This window comes from Thermobia domestica, chromosome 8, assembly GCF_964235325.1.
Source record: "Thermobia domestica chromosome 8, izTheDome1.hap1.1, whole genome shotgun sequence".
NCBI lineage: Eukaryota > Metazoa > Arthropoda > Insecta > Zygentoma > Lepismatidae > Thermobia > Thermobia domestica.
In genome coordinates this window covers 84,233,354-84,252,836 of record NC_137461.1, presented here as the reverse complement: position 1 = coordinate 84,252,836, position 19,483 = coordinate 84,233,354, and the positions used below count along the sequence as shown (strand labels likewise).

General features: G+C 36.1%; 1 protein-coding gene across 1 annotated transcript in view; it reads left to right on the top strand.

The window, feature by feature from the left end:
• LOC145691774 (uncharacterized) overlaps positions 1–19,483 on the top strand; it is an 84,241-nt gene that overhangs the window by 44,419 nt on the left and 20,339 nt on the right. The window contains exon 5 of the mRNA XM_081767083.1: positions 18,320–18,505. Within this exon, the coding sequence (XP_081623209.1) occupies positions 18,320–18,505 (186 nt within the window). The remainder of the gene's footprint in view (positions 1–18,319; positions 18,506–19,483) is intronic.

The following is a 19,483-nucleotide window of genomic DNA, read 5'->3' as shown; positions in this document are numbered from 1 at the left end:
TTCACTTGGCGGGGGCTGGGACCGAACCCGGGACCCCAAGCATCAGAGGTGAACGCTCTACCACTGAGCCACCGTGCCCCCCCTTTTCAATTCAATTTCTTAACTGTGTTAGGTCGCAGTTGTTACTGAAGTGTGTATTTGGATAATACGAATACAATTATCGTATTATCCAAATACATAGAATATCAGATTATGGAATAAAAAACTTCGATTGAAGAAAGTCCACACTACAAAACTAACTCACACTTTGAGCACATTTTCATCAGACATATAATAGAGCAATTAATGCAATAATTGTTTATGAAATATGGAAAAATCAAATGAGTCATTTTTGAGAAAGTCGTTCAAAAAGAACACGTTAGGAGTAACCTACCTCTTGTGAATTATTCGGACAAAAGAGTTAAGATATACTTTTGGTTATTGATGAAATATTTATTTGCGAAATTTGAACAAAATCGCCTGTCGTTCGAGAAAATTATCGGGAAAAATCTTAACTCCAAAAAATAAACTATCCGTCGTAATATTTTACCATAGAAATGACTTATACTAAAATATAGGGTTATTAATGAAATGCTTATTTGTGCATTATAAATAAAATTGCCCGAGTAATTTTTGAGAAAACTGTGAAGGAAAAATAACTCCCCGAATAAACTATCTCTTGAGGATTCCTTTAGCATAAGCGAGTTATTTCATATTATTAGATTTTTAATGAAATATTTATTTCTGAGTATGAACAAAATTGCTTGACTATTTTTTTTAGAAAAACGTGGAGGAAAAACACCCCAAGAGTAAACTACCCCTCGGATACTTTTCTCAGGACTAAGGAGTTTTGCCATATTGTTAGGTTATTAACGAAATATTTAGTTTTGAAATATGAATAAACTCTTTTGAGTCGTTTTTAAGAAAATCACCCAGACAACACACTTCACCAAGAATAAACTACCCCTCGCATCTTTTTAGGACAAACGAGTTATGCCATCGTTATTTGAAATATTTATTTATGAAATATAAACAAAACCTCCTAGGTCGTGTTTGAGAAAACGTTGAGAAAAAGCTCAGAATAAATTATCCCTCGTACATTTTATGGATCAAATCACTTATGCCATATTGTCAGTTTATTACTGAAATATTTATTTATGAAATATGAACGAAAACGCGTGAGTCCATTTTGAGAAAATGACTGAGAAAAACACCCCTAAGTATGAACTAACCCTGGTAGATCCAGTTGGCTAAGGATAAAAGTCAGTGGAGATCTTTCGTGAACGCGGCATTGAACCTTCGGGTTCCAAAGGCCATAGAGTTAGTTAGTAATCGTGGAGAATCCTATTTACATTAATGTTTCTTTCCTATGTTTTCCTACAACATTTTAGTTAGCTTAATCGTGTAGACTTAACCGCATAATGGTTCTCGTATTGTAATGGTGATATTGATAAATTTACAAAGTTAACCGTGTTTTCTTATCAGCAGTAGAGTTGCACAATGGACAGTTCTATCTATGTCCATTCTCAACGTCAAACGGTTAATAAGTGACATGTTGCCGTCGTACAAATGATGTAATTACGTGATACAGGGTATCCAATATACAATGCAACCCGGAGTTTGGGATAGTAGAACTTTTGAACCTGAAGTGATACACAAGTAATGGTTATACCAAAATGAAACCTTGTTTATGCATATATTTTTAAACTAGGAAGCAACAATTGACGTACACTAGCAACCATACAGTGTTGCCAGATGTAACCGAAGGTGTAAGTCAATTTTTTTTTGCAAAACATGTAAATTGACTCATAGCTTATACGTATAGATGTTCTGTCGTTAATTTTCAGTTTGTTTAGTTGGAGTGGTTTGGAAACTATGGAACAGAAAAAAGATTTTTTCATTTTCACCGATAACTAATCGGATGAGGCCTCTGTAAGGGGGAACTAGGAAAATCGTAGTTTTCATAAATTAACATACTGAATTGGCAACTTTGCTGATGTTTCAGTGCATCAAAAGGCGTGTTAAGGATCTGTCTACATTATGCAATTCCTGAAAATAATGAAAAAGAACTTTGAAATTATCATGATAAAACGTTTACTTACATGCACCCGGCAACCCTGCTACTATTAGAAATGAGTTACCAGCTCTACAGCGATACTGGGAGTGTCCTCTGTTTTGATTCAAACACGTTCACATGTTTTATCAGGTTGGCAGCAACTTTACGAAGATTAGATGTGTTAGTCTTCTCAATGGCACTGCGAATGTTCGTTTCCAGGTCTTGAATAGTTCGAGAATTGTTCTTGTATACCTCTTGCTTTAAATAGCCCCATAGAAATGAATAGCAGTGTTGCCTCGTGCATGTAAGTAAAAATTTTATCATGATAATTACAAAGTTTGTTTTTCATTGTTTTCAGGAATTGTATAATGTAGACAGATCTTTAACACACCTTTTGATGCACTGAAACATCAGCAAAGTTGCCAATTCAGTGTTAATTTATGAAAACTACGATTTCCCTAGTTCCCCCTGACAGAGGCTTCATCCGATTAGTTATCGGTGAAAATGAAAAATTCTTTTTTTTTTTTTTTTTTTTTTTTTTTTTTTTGCTCGATAGTTTCCAAGCCACTTCAACTAAATAAACTGAAAATTAACGACAGAATGTGTGGTTCCTAGTGTACTTCAATCGCTGCTTCTTAGTTTAAAAATATATGCATGAACAAGGCTTCATTTTGGTATAACAATTATTTGTGTATCACTTCAGGTTCAAACGTTCTACTATTCCAAACTCCGGGTTGCATTGTATATTGGACACCCTGTAGTATCCCTAAGTGTAAAAGATGGAAAGAAAAGCAGAGGTTGGAATGTTCTTCTTTCTCCCGTAGATATTAACCTTTTGAGATAACTCATCTTAGAGTTACTAAAGAAGTCTAAACTTTAGATAATTTGTAAAATACATAATTGCTTTCGTCGAATAAGAAAAAGTCTAAAAGGTCATGAAATCTCAAACGCTCCCAGTTGCTCTTTTTTTTTGTTTCAGTGTATCCTTTGGAAATGCGAACGCACCCTGTGGTGCTTTAATGCTCACTTTGAGAAATACTCGTTTAAATTACTAAGAATAAAGTTGAAATAATAATGACTATGACAAAGGGACAAAGCAATTTTTACTGCTTGTAATGTATGTAACTACAAGCCGAAACCACTCCAGTAACACATGTCGGTGGACCGTTGATGGGTAAATGGAAAACTGCGACATCGATCCATGTGGATCGCGAGGTTGATCCTCCTAGAACGGTTAACAAGTCGTCCAATTACAGATGGCGCGATGTTAATCTACCAAGAATGATACAGGCTAGGTAAAACGACATTTAACGACATTGCCACATCTCGACAGCTACATTGGTTTAAATCGTCTTATAGTTATGTTAACACAAAAATTCCGAAAGAAATTAGTAATTTGCGTTCCAATTGGGCAGAATCTGCACAAATCAATAAATATGAGTTATATCGTTTATTGACATGGTCTGTAAAGGAAACCATTTGGGCTCTGCTGGGCACACTTAAATTCTACATGATCGATATGGAAATTAATAGGACCCCATGAGTGGCCCATGAATTTTTGCTACTGGGGCATTTTATACTCAATTAGTTAGTTACTCTCATACGACATCTTTCCATTTTAGAGAAATTGACAAAAGGGTAAAGAAAGAATATACTGTATTGAATCGTTTTCAGGAAATGACAAAAAACTGATTTCTCACGATTTGGTTTGGCTTATGAAAAAAAAAAGTATGTGTAAATGCATATTAGTATTAAATGTTTATTAGCTTGTTAGGATGTAACTGTAAGTTATTGTTAACGTACAAAAATATCAAACTTTGGACACATACGCCCTTTTAACAGAAAACGATTATATATAAAAACATATAATGTTGAGAAGTTATGCATAATCATTCCAAAATGAGTTCCTTTAAGGTAGAATACGTTTCACTAAAGGTTTGCTCTATGGCGTTGAACATTACTTATTCTTCTTTATGAAAAAAAGAAAGCAGTTGAAATGTATTTGGATAGAGAAAGGAAATAAAAGTAGAAAAGAAAGAAACATTAATTAAAACACGAAAGCATCTATGGATGCACTACACGTTTACTCGAAGAGATAACGAAAACTACAGTAAATTATACATTATAAAACGCTTTGCTTAGACAAGGAAAAAGGGAGACTATTTTCAATACTTCACGGTTTATGCAAACTGTAGGTAGACCAACAAAATAGCGCAAGCATTTAAGGCATTTTGCTTGTAATTTAAAGGACGTATATTCAAGTCCCCGTTTTCGTTTTCTTTATAATGCGGCAATTTGCTACGACTTGCGAAATAGTTTATTCACAGACACACATAAATCAGTAAAGGTATCGAAAGTGATAGAACGCGTAGATTAAAACGAAATACATCGATAGACGCGACGTCTTGAACCAAGAGTCCATGAAGACAGCCTTTGGTGTGAACAACAGTCAACGAATACAACTCTTTCTATTGGTGTGAAAATAAATAAGTAATACATTTGGCTCAAACAAGACATGAATAACTAGTATTATTTTGAAAAATTATTTCTACTCTTTATGCCTTTAGGACCATCTTTTTTTGTAGATTAGAAACATGTTTGTTATTGTCTTCATATAAACTATATATTAAATTTCATAATTTTCGCTCCTGACGCACATTGGATTACTAGAAAAATATTCTTGTTTCCACGTTAGTGGTATAATGACTGAAACTGTTAGTGAATTGCGTGAGAGAGTGCTAATGTTCACTAATTGATCAGCTAGTTAAACGTTTTGAACGGTTACTGATATTTAAAGTTTAGCTAAGATAAAGCTACATAACTAAAAATATTGCAAAACTTCTCCGTAAAAACAGTTTATAAAGAAAATTAGCTGCCACGAGTGGCGCTTTCGCCTCCCGGCCATTTCCTTCCCCTCCCTTCTCTTCTATTCCTTTGCATTACGTTTTAGGGAGATCAGGCTTGCCTGGGAAATCCTATTTAGGGAGAATCCCTTTTACTTTTTCTGGGAAATCCCGCTTTCTTGAAGAATCTCGTTTTCCTCGGAAACACCGTTTTTCTCGGAAATCCCCATTTTATGGTAAATCCCGTTTTTATGGGGAACCTTCATGCTAAGGGAAATTCCGTTTTATAAGGAATCAGATTTTAATGGGAATACACACTTTTTTGGGTAAACTTCACTTTTGGAAGAAATCCGTTTTCCTGGGTAGAAAATCCCCACCTCTTAGAAAATCCCCACTTTTGCGAATACCCGCTTTCTAGAGAAACCATACTTTCTGGGAACCACCACTTTAATGAAAATTCCCACTTTCTCGGGAATTTCAATTTGTAGGGGCTATCCCGCTTCCTAGAGAGTCCTTGTTTTTGTGGGAATTCTCACTTCCTAGAGAGTCCGTATTTTTCTTATTGGGGAAATTCCATTTTACTAGAGTATACGCACTTTTTGGGAAAATCATACTTGGGGGAATTTCACTTTTTGAGGAATCCCTACTTTCTGGGGAATCTCGTCTCTCTGAGAATTCCTACTTTCTAAAGAATCTCCACTTTCTGGGAAATCCCCACTTTGGGAGAATTTCAACTTCCTATGGAGTCCCTGCACTGTGGGGAACCTCACACTTTGGAGTATGCCCACTTTCTAGGAAATTCCCACTTTTTGATGAATCTTCACTTTTTGGGAATCCCTTCTTTTTGGAAAATTCCCACTTTCTAGATATTTCGTAATTTCTGGGGAATTCTCACTTCCTGGGGAGTCCCTACTTTTTGGGAAATCCTCATCTTCTGGTAATTTCCACTTTTTTGAGGGAATCCCAAATTTATAGGAATTCCGACTTCCTAGAAGTCCCTACCTTTGGAAAATTCCCCCTTTTTGGGGAATCCCTACTTTTAGGAAATTCCCACTTTTGGGGCAATCCCGTAACAGAATGATAAAACAGAGATAAATAACTATTTAATAGGGAAACCTGTTACCAAACTGTCCAAGCAAATAAACTGAGGACAATTTAATGATAAGCGCTTTTAAATGTTTTATAAAATTTTCTAAATTAGAATTACAATTTACTGCAAAGCGTTTGTTTTTTTTACCAGTGAACAAGCAAAAATGAACATCTCACTTTTACAGGACTCGAACCCACTTCCCACTACCTTCTGCTTACAGACTCACTGCTCTAACTAATTTTTTTAAAAGATATTTATTTAGAAATCAATTATACAGAGATAGAGTAGCTCAAGATAGGACATGCATAAGAAAAAACAAACAGTAAAGAAGACAAATATAGATTTGCGATAGTCGGACAAACATTATACTCTTAAGGTAATATAGTTAAAAATTTTGCAAAATAGTTTCGTTTATGAACAAGAGAAATGTCGTGAGCAGAATGTTTGAGATAACCAAAGTAAACATCAGAGTAATATGGACCTGTTGTAGTTAACACATACGTCGTTATTTCGTTAAAAGTTCTATTTGTAGATATAATCCACATTTATCTCAATGAAATAACTTAAACGGTTACTGATATTTAAAGTTTAGCTAAGACAAAGTTACCTAACCAAATACATTTGATATTGCGATGTCAAAATTTGATTTTTCCTCACATAAAAAAGAAAAACAATGGTAATAAAAAAGCCCTTACTTTTACTGGGCTCGAACCAAGAACCTCCTTCGTACAGACTAGTTGCTCTGACCAACTGAGTTTCGATTTCTTATGCGAAAGAAATTTGTAATATTACGAATTATGCTTTCCATTATGGTCGTGCTGTAAATTTATTCTTTTCGATAGGTAGTTTCCACTGTTTGCTTTATCTACACTGCTCCACAAAACTTAAGCAACTCGAAGAAAGTGGCAGAAAATAAAACGACACGATCACTGCACCAAGTATAATGAACAAACAGACGGTCCAGATGCAGAATGCAACACAAGTGAAGACGAACAATACTGTTAGGATGTACAGGGTGACCAAAAAGTTCAGCACTACGATACCTCAACAGGTGAAGCTGGGTTGTGCGAGGGCATAGGCAGTCAATATGTCATGTAACCACCACGAACAGCTATACAGGCACGACATCTGGCCTCCATGCTGCAAATCAGAGTGTTGATCAAGTCTTGCGGCAGATGGCGCCACTCCTCGAGGAGAGCTGTTTGCAGGTCAGGGAGAGTGTGTGCTGGTGAACTGCGCTGCGCTATTCGCCGCCCAAGAGTATCCCACACATGCTCGATGAGATTCAAGTCCGGCAAATATGCAGGCCATGCAATACGCGTAATGTCTTCGCTCTCCAGATACTCGGACACACGATCTGCACGGTGTGGGTGGGCATTGTCATCCATGAACAGGAAGTCTGGGCCAAATGCTCCGCGGAAATTGCACACATGTGTATTGAGAATTTCATCCAGGTACCATTGTGCTGTCAAAGTGCCATGTTGCACAATATGGAGGTCCGTTTTCCCGTCCAGCATAATTCCACCCCACACCATAATGGAACCACCGTCATAGAAGGGCCGTTTAGCAATGAAGTTTGGATGATAGCGTGCTCCTGACTCTCTCCACACTAAAGTCCTTTCAGAATCTGACGACAGGCTGAATCTCGACTCATTGGAGAACATGACACGCGCCCACTGGTGTTCCCCCCATACAACATGTTCCTGACACCATGTGTAACGCGCACGTTTGTGCTTCAGTTTCATGGCACACACAGCGCAGGCCTTTTTGCATACAGTCCTGCTCTATTGAGTCGCCGACGAACAGTTTCACGACTCACGCGTTGTCCTGTAGCCTGAAACAAGTCATTGGCCAGGTGAAAGCATGAAGCTTGACGGTTACGTTTGACAGAAATTATAAGAAATCGTTCCTCGACGGCCGACGTCTTCTTCGGACGGCATCCTCCATGACGTCTACTGACTTCACCTCCATTTTGAAAGCGATTGCACAGCCTCGTTACAACACTTTTGTTCACGTTGAATTCCTGCACCACTTCCACTTGCGATCGGCCGAATTCCACCGCCCAATTGTTTGCCCGTGGTCAAAGTCACTCAAATGTCGTCTACCAGCCATTACAAGGTGTGTACCCACACAAGAACCACTAACTCAATGCTTGGAGTTTCTGACACTACTGGGCTGTGGTGTACGGCTCATGGCATAAGTTGTTCACCGCGCTTGCAACGATGCTGCTTATGCGATAGAGTGGGTGCTCGACTTGCCTGTGTGTCTCTGTGTATGTGCATGCCACTAACCAGTATTGAATGGGCCCCACACGTCACTTATACCACGTTCTCTCGGGTTGCTTAAGTTTTGTGGAGCAGTGTATATAAATAAATGTATAGATTCATATATTAGGAGTCTTTGGGTAATGTGTGTAATAATTTCACGACAAATATACTTGCTTAAATGTAGTATATGCTATGATTTGCCCTGATTGTCTGTTCCTATGGTGGTTGGAAAACAAATATGTCAATACTGTTCGAAGCAATACGAACACGGCTTAAGAACAGGGACGGAACTGAATTATCACTCGATTGATCTTGAGGATAAATCAAAAGAGTAGCTAAAACGTAAGTTTAGCATGCATTTCTGTGGAGTTCTGTTCAGTATTGCTATCTGCCAATCGCATTTTCTTAGGAGTGATATTTTACAAACCCAACCTGGAGATGTAATCATTCGATAGAACGCAATGGCAGAGAACGGAATGGAAGGTATTCTTGCCCTTGTTACAGACAGCGTCTCGCAAGCAGCAATAAGTGTTGGGGTTAACCCAAGAAGAGCTCAACCGTGGGTGAAGCGGTACCGAGAAACTGGGGAAGGTGGTAGACACCCCGGTTCTGGGAGGAAACGTGTGACAACAGAAGAGCAAGATCATCAGCTCATTGATGTTGCACAGCAACAATCCTACAAGACCTCTCGACAGGGGATGCGAATAGGAAATTTCCCAGCTTCTAGGTTCACTGCTAGAAGACGGCTTAGGGAAGCTGGCCTTTTCGCTCGTTGTGCGGCTCGAAAGTATGTCCTCTCGGAAGATCACATTCGGTTGCAACTTGAATTTGCAGAAGCGAACAGGCATCGCAACTGGAACGATGTTGTTTTTTTTCTTTTACCGACGAGTGCATGTTCGTCTCTCAAAATTCAGGACCAGTCGCTGTGTATCGTCCGCGTGGAACCAGGTATGGCCAACGATACATCCATCACAGACGACACTGTGGTCGTTTGTCGGAGTCGGCCTGGGGATTCTTAACATCAAAGGGCCTAGTAGTACTCCATCGAATAGAGGGACGTTTGAGGGGTTAAATTACACATTCTTCAGAATGTCATGCTGCCATCTGTTAGAGAACTTTATCGTGATGGCGTAATCAACTATCCGCACGACAGATCTCCCGTCCACACATGTCGCGTAGTTGAGAATTGGCTAGTAGAACAGGCTGATCTAGATGTTCTTGAGTGGCTTCCACGTGGGGCTGACATGAACCCGATCGAAAATGTGTGGGCTGAGGTGAAAAGAGTGATTAAGGAATAGAGTAATCCGCCAGCCATGACGCAAGCTGCTTTGTGGAACTTAGTAGAAGACGCATGGGAGGAAGTTGCGCAGAGCGAACGCTACCTCCGTCGTCTCATTGATGGGATGCCGCGAAGAATACAAGCGGTTATTGATGCAGATGGCCACTGGACGTCTAATTAATTTGGAGACGAGTTTACATTAAGCAGTCCTTTTGAAGGCTACATTAATAAATTCTAAAACAAAAACAAAAACAAACAAAAAAAAAATAGAACTTCTAACAAGAAGTGCCACATGTAGAAATCTTAAATTTAACAATAACGCATGATACTCACCCACTGGGAATCGAACCCTCGTATCTTTCGTTCAAGAGTTCCACGCGCTAGCGACTAGACCAAGGGAGTACGCTGTGAACTAATACCTTCACACTGTCCCTACAGACTGAGACCCCTTTCGTAATTTAGATACTTTTATACCAAGTATATTCTAAAATTAAGTCTAGGGAAATGAAGTGATAATAAATATTACGGAAGACAACATATAGGAACTACAGTTACGAGTGAAATGAAATCTTTATTGCAAAGTCGATATAATCCCTCACTTACACTCTCGTTGTTGGTTCACTATAATTTAGTAAGGAGGGTTTTGTTTATTTTTATTTGCTAAAGAGTTGGTGATACAACCTGTATATCCGAATTGCATTATAATATTTAGCAATGAGTGAACAGTAGTGATACCAATAAAATGGAAAAAGGATACCGGGTTCAATTCCTGCCGGAAGCTCATGTAGTTCGGATTTCACATTAAGCTACAGGTGCACGTCTCATATAGCCTCACTGCTGAACGAAACGCTACACTGAAATCAAACAAAATAACAAAGGAAGAGGAAGCAAAAAAACGCTGAGGATCTACTTTAAGTGCTTGTCCAGCGTTTTCGTAGTATAAAAGAGGAAAAGACTCGAAAACTCTTACTTATTAGTTAAGACTGTTGGCCAGCGAACATAAACGTGGCTTGTGAAACAAAAACGTCCTTATGTTCGTTAGCATTTATCCATAATGTGTTGAAGTTTTAGAAAAAAGTCTAAATTGCCTCTTCTAACTAACATCGTGATCCCTTTACAATAGATAGATTAAAACCACCCACATAAACTCTTCTTAAGAACAGAAACTTAGATATAACAGTCGCTGACAACAGGATGTGATAAAGAGGGATCATTATAGGAAAGAGGTTGAGAATCACTGATATACATTAATAACAACGACCTAATGAAAAGTAAATAATAAAGGCCAATACCATAATATTTAAGAATATTTAAAACAAACATAATTGTTTTGTTTTATATGATCAAAAATATTAATATATCAGAAATTAGCAATTTGCCCAACGAAATGGGTGTGCCTGATTGGATTAGACAGTATGACACAGTGCACCGTGGTCTACCTGTTAGGATTTACATTCTAGTACTAGACCACGGTCGAGATGTTGGCCATCCCTGATGAGAATAAAGGACATTGACAATGTCATATCAAGCATACTGCACCATTTATTTCATTCTCCAGCATTTTAAAAATAATTTTCATCACATCTAAGTATGCAAAATTAATCGCCTAATTTTCACGACATTTCCGTTTCTTATTTTACTAAAAGGTTTTTCGAAATGAAAAACAGTTATTCAAGAAAGCATTTTGATCTCAGGCCATAGATCTATATTAACATCATGCCCACATTACCTTTTCTACATTTCTCTATATAATGAAAAAGATGAAAAGGCACACGTTTCAGTTTTCATTAATTTAAAATAGATAAAATATTTTTTCGCACTTTTAGGTCCAATACCTTCCTTCCAAATAAAAGCAATTAAAAATGTTATTCACAAACTAATATCTACTTTCAGTTAAAAATAATCTAAATTACTCAGGCCAGAGATTCTACAGCACTCTATTGTGTTGTTCCTATAGGTAGCAATACCAAAATGTTGTACGACATTTCCTGTCGAAATTTGACAAGTGACTGTACTAGAGATCAAATAAGTAAACCTGTGCTTTTCTGTATGTTTCTGTGAAACCAGAAGTTCCTAAAATCTTGTGATACACTTGTGAATAGGCAAAAGGGAGAGACCTGAAATTTTCCTTGTGCACATGAAATGTAGAACAAAGACAGTGATATTTTCCAGTTTGTTAATTGGCGTTATTGTTTACTATCACTTGAATTTACCATTGTATTACTGGAATTAGTTTCGGGATAATTATAGGCCTACAATGGATGTTTTGTTTTATTTAAAACGTTTGCTTCTAATTTAGTACAAAATTTAATCATTACATTCTCAGGCTTTAATATAGCAGGATTAAATACCTCAACACATTGTTCCCCTACGTATCATTGTTTCATTCATATACTAGAATGATTTCTTTATACACTTTCAACAATTTTTACACCACTAATATTACTTACAAATTTATAGTGAGAGGAAAACTGATTATAGGTTATTTTTATTATTATTCGTTGTTATTCTTATTGATGTGATAATGTAATAAGTTAAAATTAATTTAATTGAAGCGACTGTAAAGTAGTTTATATTAAAGTGTTATTATGATAATAATGTTTGAATTGGAAATACAGCATCGTTTTAGTAGTCATTCCTTTTATAAACAGGGTGCTTCTGATACTTGAAACACTGGAAATATGTTGAAATATCCATTCAACTCCTGCAGAACGTGTTAACTTTCGTTACTATTATTTACGATCAGTTAGATTTAATTTTAGTGCCGTTACAGTTACAAGACGGGGGTTAAGGGGGCTTTGCGTCCTTAAATTCTGGTAGAAGATATTGGGGACTCCGAAGGAGCGTAAAGTTTATTCTGCCTAATTTTATAAGCGACTCAAGGGTGAAACACTCGTTAACAAAAGCAATGCTGTGTATACACTGCCATGCTTCTGACAAAATATAAAGTGTTTTTTAATGTTTAGACTCTTTTCCTATTCTTTTTGTCACCCTTGGTTGTGTAGGGCGCCCTCCAACAAATAGAGAAGCGGTAATATTACAGTCAAGGGGCGCTATAAATATATTATGTATTTATTTTGTTACCTAACCATAACCGCCTAGGATCATCTTCGATAGAAAAAAAAAGTGCTACGTGATATTCCATTCACGGAGGAGGAAAGGATGCTCTAAATATATTTCTCATTCACTTTGTCTGCCCTGCTTGTCAGAAATTATATACTTTCTGTTGGGAGGGTGCTGAAAGAGAGGGGCAAAATAAAACGTCGTGCCCCCTCCTATATTTTAAATTTTGTTACGTGGTTGCTCAAATTATTACTAAAGAAAGCACTTTAAACTAACGAGAAGAAAGCAGACTTTGGTAAATGTGCACTATCACCTTGAAAAAATGGCCCCGAAGTTCAATTACCAAAGTATGCATTTTGTAAGATGTCTAAGGTTGTAAGGTTGTAAGATATTATGTAAGGGTGGCATATTCTCGAACATTATTATTATTATTATTATTATTATTATTATTATTATTATTATTATTATTATTATTATTATTATTATTATTAAATATGAATGTCTTTGGAGCGCCGAAATTATGTGACACGAATCATTACATGTAGAGGTTTAAGATGACTGGTCATAGGGGAGGAAAAAACAGGATTTTTCTCTGTCTGACTCTCTAACGTAAAGATTATGTGCTGAAAGTATGAAGCATCATCATTCTACAATTGGTTGTTTGTACGTAGAATATCAGTTACTTGAGTTCTCCTCCTTCGGGCTGCTTACCTTATGTGGTAAATTCAAAACAAATTTCAATTTAAGAAAAATACATTGTAAAACCTTTCCTAATTAAATATATGGAAAATTAAACATTTAATATGGAAATCTGTTATCAAAGTGTCGAGAAAGTAGATAGAAGACTATCTAGTGGTAAACATTGTGAAACTTTATAAAATTCTCCAAATTAGAATTAACATTTACTGGAAAAATTTCGTTATGCACCAGTGAGCATGTAGTGAGCAGTAAGCACAGGGGAAATAATTACGAAACTGTTCACAAACAAAAAATTGGGACACTAATGCAAGTGCGACAAGGACTTTTTTTTGTATCGTTATGAGTTTTACACATATGTTACAATTTGATCCTTTCCCACATAAAAAAGTAAAATAACCATAGTAATAAAAATGAAAATTTCACTTTTATGGGGCTCGAACCAACTACCTCCGGCATACAGACTCTAACTAATTGAGCTATTCATTTTCTTACGTGAATTGAACCTGCTCTACGGTAAACACGATTTTCATTTTGGTCGTTCTACCAATTCGTCCTTTTCGATAGGCAATTTCAACTGTTAGCACTATTTGTTCGTTATTACTTACATGGATTCATATAGGCTATTTGGAGTTTGTGAACTCCAATGCACGTAATAAGATATATTAGAAATATTTCGTTAAAAGTTTTGTTTGTAGATTTAATACCATTTATCTCAATGATATAGATGTTGCTGCTTTGTGTTGAATTGCAGAAATTCCTCGCGTTCTTAAAAATTTCCCACTTTAGCAGAGTTGGTAATTTTTGTGATTACGGTTGATTTAATGCTTTTTGCTTCTAAATTTGTTTATATTAAGCTAATATCTAACACCAATTTTGAAAACGGTTTTATTATTAACCTTTTTTGCTGGGGAAACCTTCCGAAATTTCGAACATATGGAGAAAACGGAAATGTTTCCACAAAAACTTCAAAATAAAGAGATGCGTCATTTATTTTGCTCACAGTCGTACATGACAACTCTGGTTGCATAATGCAATAGGATATTTAGTAGAGAGCAATATTAATAACTCGTATAAAAGAAGTCCTGAGTGCGTGATCAACGCTCAGGCCAAATTACTTAAGTTAGAAACTTCAGATTTTGAATATATAGGATTTGTGATATAAGCTACCAGGAAAGAATAATTTATGAAAATTCGAACGAAGAAGAGAGGCAAACAGGGATGGCAATTATTATAGTAATATGTCCATATCTTTGACTCTGCAAAGGATAGAGACATGAAATTTGGTATATGGATTTCCCATTAAAAATAACACAGCCACATACAAAAACAAAAGTTGTGTGTACCGAACCCTAGGGCATGGATTCGATGTATTTTGTTTCACGGAATCCAAATTTCGAAACCCCAAGAAGATCGATCGTGTCAATTTTTTTGTTATGGGCGAATAATTTGAGCGATTTTGGATAGGGAGGATTCACGTAAAATAGGAATACAAAAAAAAAGTTCTGTGTAGCGGACCCAGGGTACGGATTCTATTTTTTTTATATACACAAAATACAAATTTGGAAACGCCAGGACGATTGACCGTGTCAATTTTTGGTTATGAGCGATTTTGGATACGGAGGATAAACGTAACACAGCAATATAAAGAAAGAAAGTTCTTTGCACCGGACCCCATGTATTTTGTTACACACAATTCAAATTTGGAAACCCCAGGACGATTGACCGTGTCAATTTTTGGTTATGAGCGATTTTGGATACGGAGGATAAACGTAACACAGCAATATAAAGAAAGAAAGTTCTTTGCACCGGACCCCATGTATTTTGTTACACACAATTCAAATTTGGAAACCCCAGGACGATTGACCGTGTCAATTTTTGGTTATAAACGAAACAATTTGAGTGATTTTGGATACGGAGGACACACATTTTTGCCCATAAAACAAAATTGACAAGGTCAGTCGTTTTAGGATTTTGAAATTTAAATTTCGTGTAACAAAATATATCGAATCCATACACTTCGCAGAACTTTTTTTTTGTGTGTGTGTGTGGCTATCTAATTAGACATATGTTACTCCATTTTTTGATATTTCCCCTGTACAGGAATGAAAAAGGTGTTAAAAAGGGTGTGGTTACAATTGTTATAACAACAGCAGATCGTACTTCGAAACATTTTAAACGTAGAGGCATGGTATTTGATATTTAGACTTTTTATTTAAAATAATTAAAGACTTGTTTGAGTGTTTTTTTATACTCTTCTAGAAAAGAGGAAAAAAAAGATGAGGGTTCCAACATGGGTTCCCCCTCTATCGCACAAAAATGTATACGTAATATAGTAAACCACGTATATTAAATACCAGAAACATCACACGCAATATAGCAACCATGGAGATGGATCCCTCTATAAAATTTTCTACGGGCGCCCCTTGGTTCCAATAGTTATAAAAAAGATGGCCATATTTCAAAATTCCTTAGGATTGGAAACATGTTGGAGATATGAAACTTTACATAAACTCCCTATTCAAAACAAGTGGGCATATGGCACGGCGCTTCAGAAAATTCAATTTTACATGAGAAAAATGGGTCAATTTCTATTTTTTTAAATACATAAAAATGACCGAAGTTGACTTTCTCATCATCAGTAGAAAAAGAGGTGAACCGTTTGGAATGAAGTTTTGAACACAGCACTGAACTGACATAGGTTTTTATCATTTCATTTGATTGAAATGCTTGTTCGAAGGGGTGAAAGGTGTTTATATTTATCGCAGAGAATTATACCATAAAATCGTGTTGTTGCGTGCAAAAATCGGAAGCAAAGACTGAAATATGAGGTGTGAAGTGATGTCCGTAGCTGGCACTCGACCAGTAACAATGGAGCATCCTATTGCTATACAACTTACGTCTGTACACTGTTGCCACAGTCCTCGTTCTGAAGTGGGCTGAAAAATAGTATCAAATTGAAACAAAAAGGGCTGAATTCATTATCTTAAGCCAGTGAAACACATCGCTTTATAACACGAAACTAAAAGAGGTAAAATTCTAGATCCTCCCCCCTCTTCTAAGAGTCCAAATCAAGAAAGTGCTCATTTTATAAATTACTTTTTAAAAACATCCAAATAGGAGGACCTCGAACAATCGTGGAAGTAGACGAAACTTTTCTCGCACGTAGGAAGCATAACAGAGGCCGTAAATTCATAGGGAAAGCAGTTAAGATATTCGGTATGTATTGTAAGGAAACCAAACGCGCCTCTATTTCAAAGTAACCAAAAAACCAAAACGGTATTATGGCCATATATGAAAAATATATAAAACAAGGAACAAATCAATCATCTCTGTGTGTAAACAGTTATGTTATAATAAAATATTAAAATATAAATTATTGCACCTTATTCTCGTGAATTTCACGATCGAAGGGGCACAATAGACACACAAAGTTTGTAGCATTATGCGATGCAACGTCAGAGAATGATTGCTCAGCAGCATTTTTTAAGAGTCCAAGACACAAGTAACGTGAAATGTATGAAAAGTTTTACTGACACCTTTGAAAATGTAACAAATATTTGTTAAATGGTGCTGAATTAGGTAGAATTGTACCAACTTTTTCACAAAAGGGCTGAAAGTACCAGCATGGTACCGATCCGAAAGTACCAGCGATCCGAAGATCAAAAAGTAGCGATAGGTTGTGCTCTAAAAGTAGCAGATTTGAACTATTTGTAGCCCAAGCATAAAAGTGAAATAAAGTGAATTATTTTGCACCTATACACTTCTACTAATTATATATAATCACTCCATATCGATTTAATAGAAACGCCCGAGTTGGAAATACGTCAGATATCTTTGTTGGCAACAGTTAGACGGCGACCGTAGTTTCGGATTGTTGGCGCAGTGATTTATTACGGCAAACTTCGTGCTACATCAAGAGCATCAAGAGTCAAGTTTTTGTTGTAACTCAAATTACTCATTCTATTAATATGGATAAAGCAGTAACACGATTAAATTTGCGATGTTCACGTTTACACAAATCCGTTCAACTATTAGGCCTAGGTATTAACTAAGACATGAAGACGGTTAGTGATACTGCAGCAGCACAATGTCAACAAAAGTCTAGTGTTGTCAGATCTGTAGATTGAAAAAGAGCTAAAACAAGAATTAAACAAGTCTCGAAGATATTAGTTTTACTCTGATAAAATAATCACCAAACAATACTTCTATTGTATTATATGAAACTAATAATTTGTGATTTCATATATGAAAAAGAAGAAAGTAGTGCATTCTTAAGAGTAATTGCCTACAGATAATTAAAAGTAGCCCAAAAGTAAGGTGTCGCCCAATTTGAAATTTTGGTAGCGAGGGTACTTAAGAAAATCGCCCAATCCGATACTTGTAGCCCAACATGGCAACACTGGTCGAGAAATGAGTTAAATCAAGATTGCAAGATTCAAGGATAAAGCTGGATCAGTCCGAATCATTGTAAGTTAAAGAAAACATTTTTAAAAAAATCAGCATTGGTAACATATGCACTAGAAGATTTTTTTAAACATGTCAGTTATTAACAAAACAATAGATGAGTATAAAAAGGTTGTAAAACGGAGCAATAGAAATAAAACTGAGGGAAAACATTTTGAACAGAGAAGAAGTTTTGAAAACAATTTTCATCATTAATAGGGCAATATTAAAAATTGCAAATAAACTGACAAATTTATTACATATTGAAAAATAATACCAAAATATTATAACAAAGTTATGTATAAAACTAATATTTACAGACAGGCATGTTATACAATAGTTTTCTGAATTGATATAACTCTGATAATGGCAATCAGATCTCTTTGAAATGTTAGTTCTTATAAAAATAAAACACAAATGGAAAAATCAACAAAATTTATTTATTGAGTTACAAACATCTCCGTGTAAAATGATATGAAACACATGGAGAGGAAACGGTCTTTCATGTAAATTGGTTGATAACGATTTAAGGATTTATTAACGAGAATAAAAAAGTAGTTGTGGTGATAACATTATCAATGTCTCCTATTTTTCTTACAGAATTTTTCTTTTGCAATAAAAATGAACATTGGGATTTGTGTGCTTGGGAATGTAAACCGACATGTGATGATCCGAGGTGTAATGATTATGGTATTTGCTTTCCTGGATGCACTTGTAACGAGGGTTATATCCGCCTACATAAGCTCGGAAGATGTATCAGGCCTTCACAATGCCCTTTACATACTTGTAAGTACATATTTACTTTTATACAGTCTTGTTCAAGAGAACCCGCCGGCTTCTAGGACCTACAATATTATAATATATCGATCGATTAATGTTTTCTAATATCTATATCGGAAAATTTGACTTACCGGTAAAAGCTATTGTTTTATATTTGAATATTCGAAATTTTCTGATATACTTCGATTTTTTTAAAACATTTCCAATATTTTCTGACATTTCGATATTTTTGGTATTTTCCGATATTTTCATTATTTCGATATTTCAATATTTTCTGGTATTTCGATATTTTCTGATGTTTTTCTATTTGGTCTAGGAATTAATTCGTGCGGTTTTACAAAAGATGGCGTAACTAGCTTATTGTCCCATAGTTTCGTTGATCCAAACATGCGTTGAAAACTACTGTCATTGAGCATCTTGTTTAGTATATGTCAGTTGCTTAAAGCGGAAACAACAACATTTTTTCTTCAACTGAAAATGGCGCATTTTGTGCCTGATAAAGTGTTTTTGCGGGGAGTTATTCTTCATTGCTTTAACATGAAGAAAAGTGCTACCGCAAGTCATCATATATTAGTGGAAGTGTTTGGTGACCATGCTCTAGCTGAGCGAACGTGTCAGAAGTGGTTTGCACGGTTTAAAGGTGGTGATTTCAGCTTGGAAGACCAAAAGCAATTTGGACAGCCAAAAGAATTTGAAGATGAAGAATTGAGAGCATTGCTTGATCAGGATTCGTGTCAAACGCAGGACGAACTTGCAGAAGCATTTGGAGTTGAGCAAACAACAGTTTCCAAACGTCTCAAAGCCATAGGAATGATTCAAAAGATGTCTTATTGGGTTTCACATGAATTGAAAAGAAAGACGTTGAAAGAAGAAAAACCGTTTGCGAATTGCTGCTTCAAAGACAGAAAAGGAAGGGATTTTTGCATCGAATTGTAACTGGTGATGAGAAGTGGATTCATTACGAGAATCCTAAACGAAAAAAGG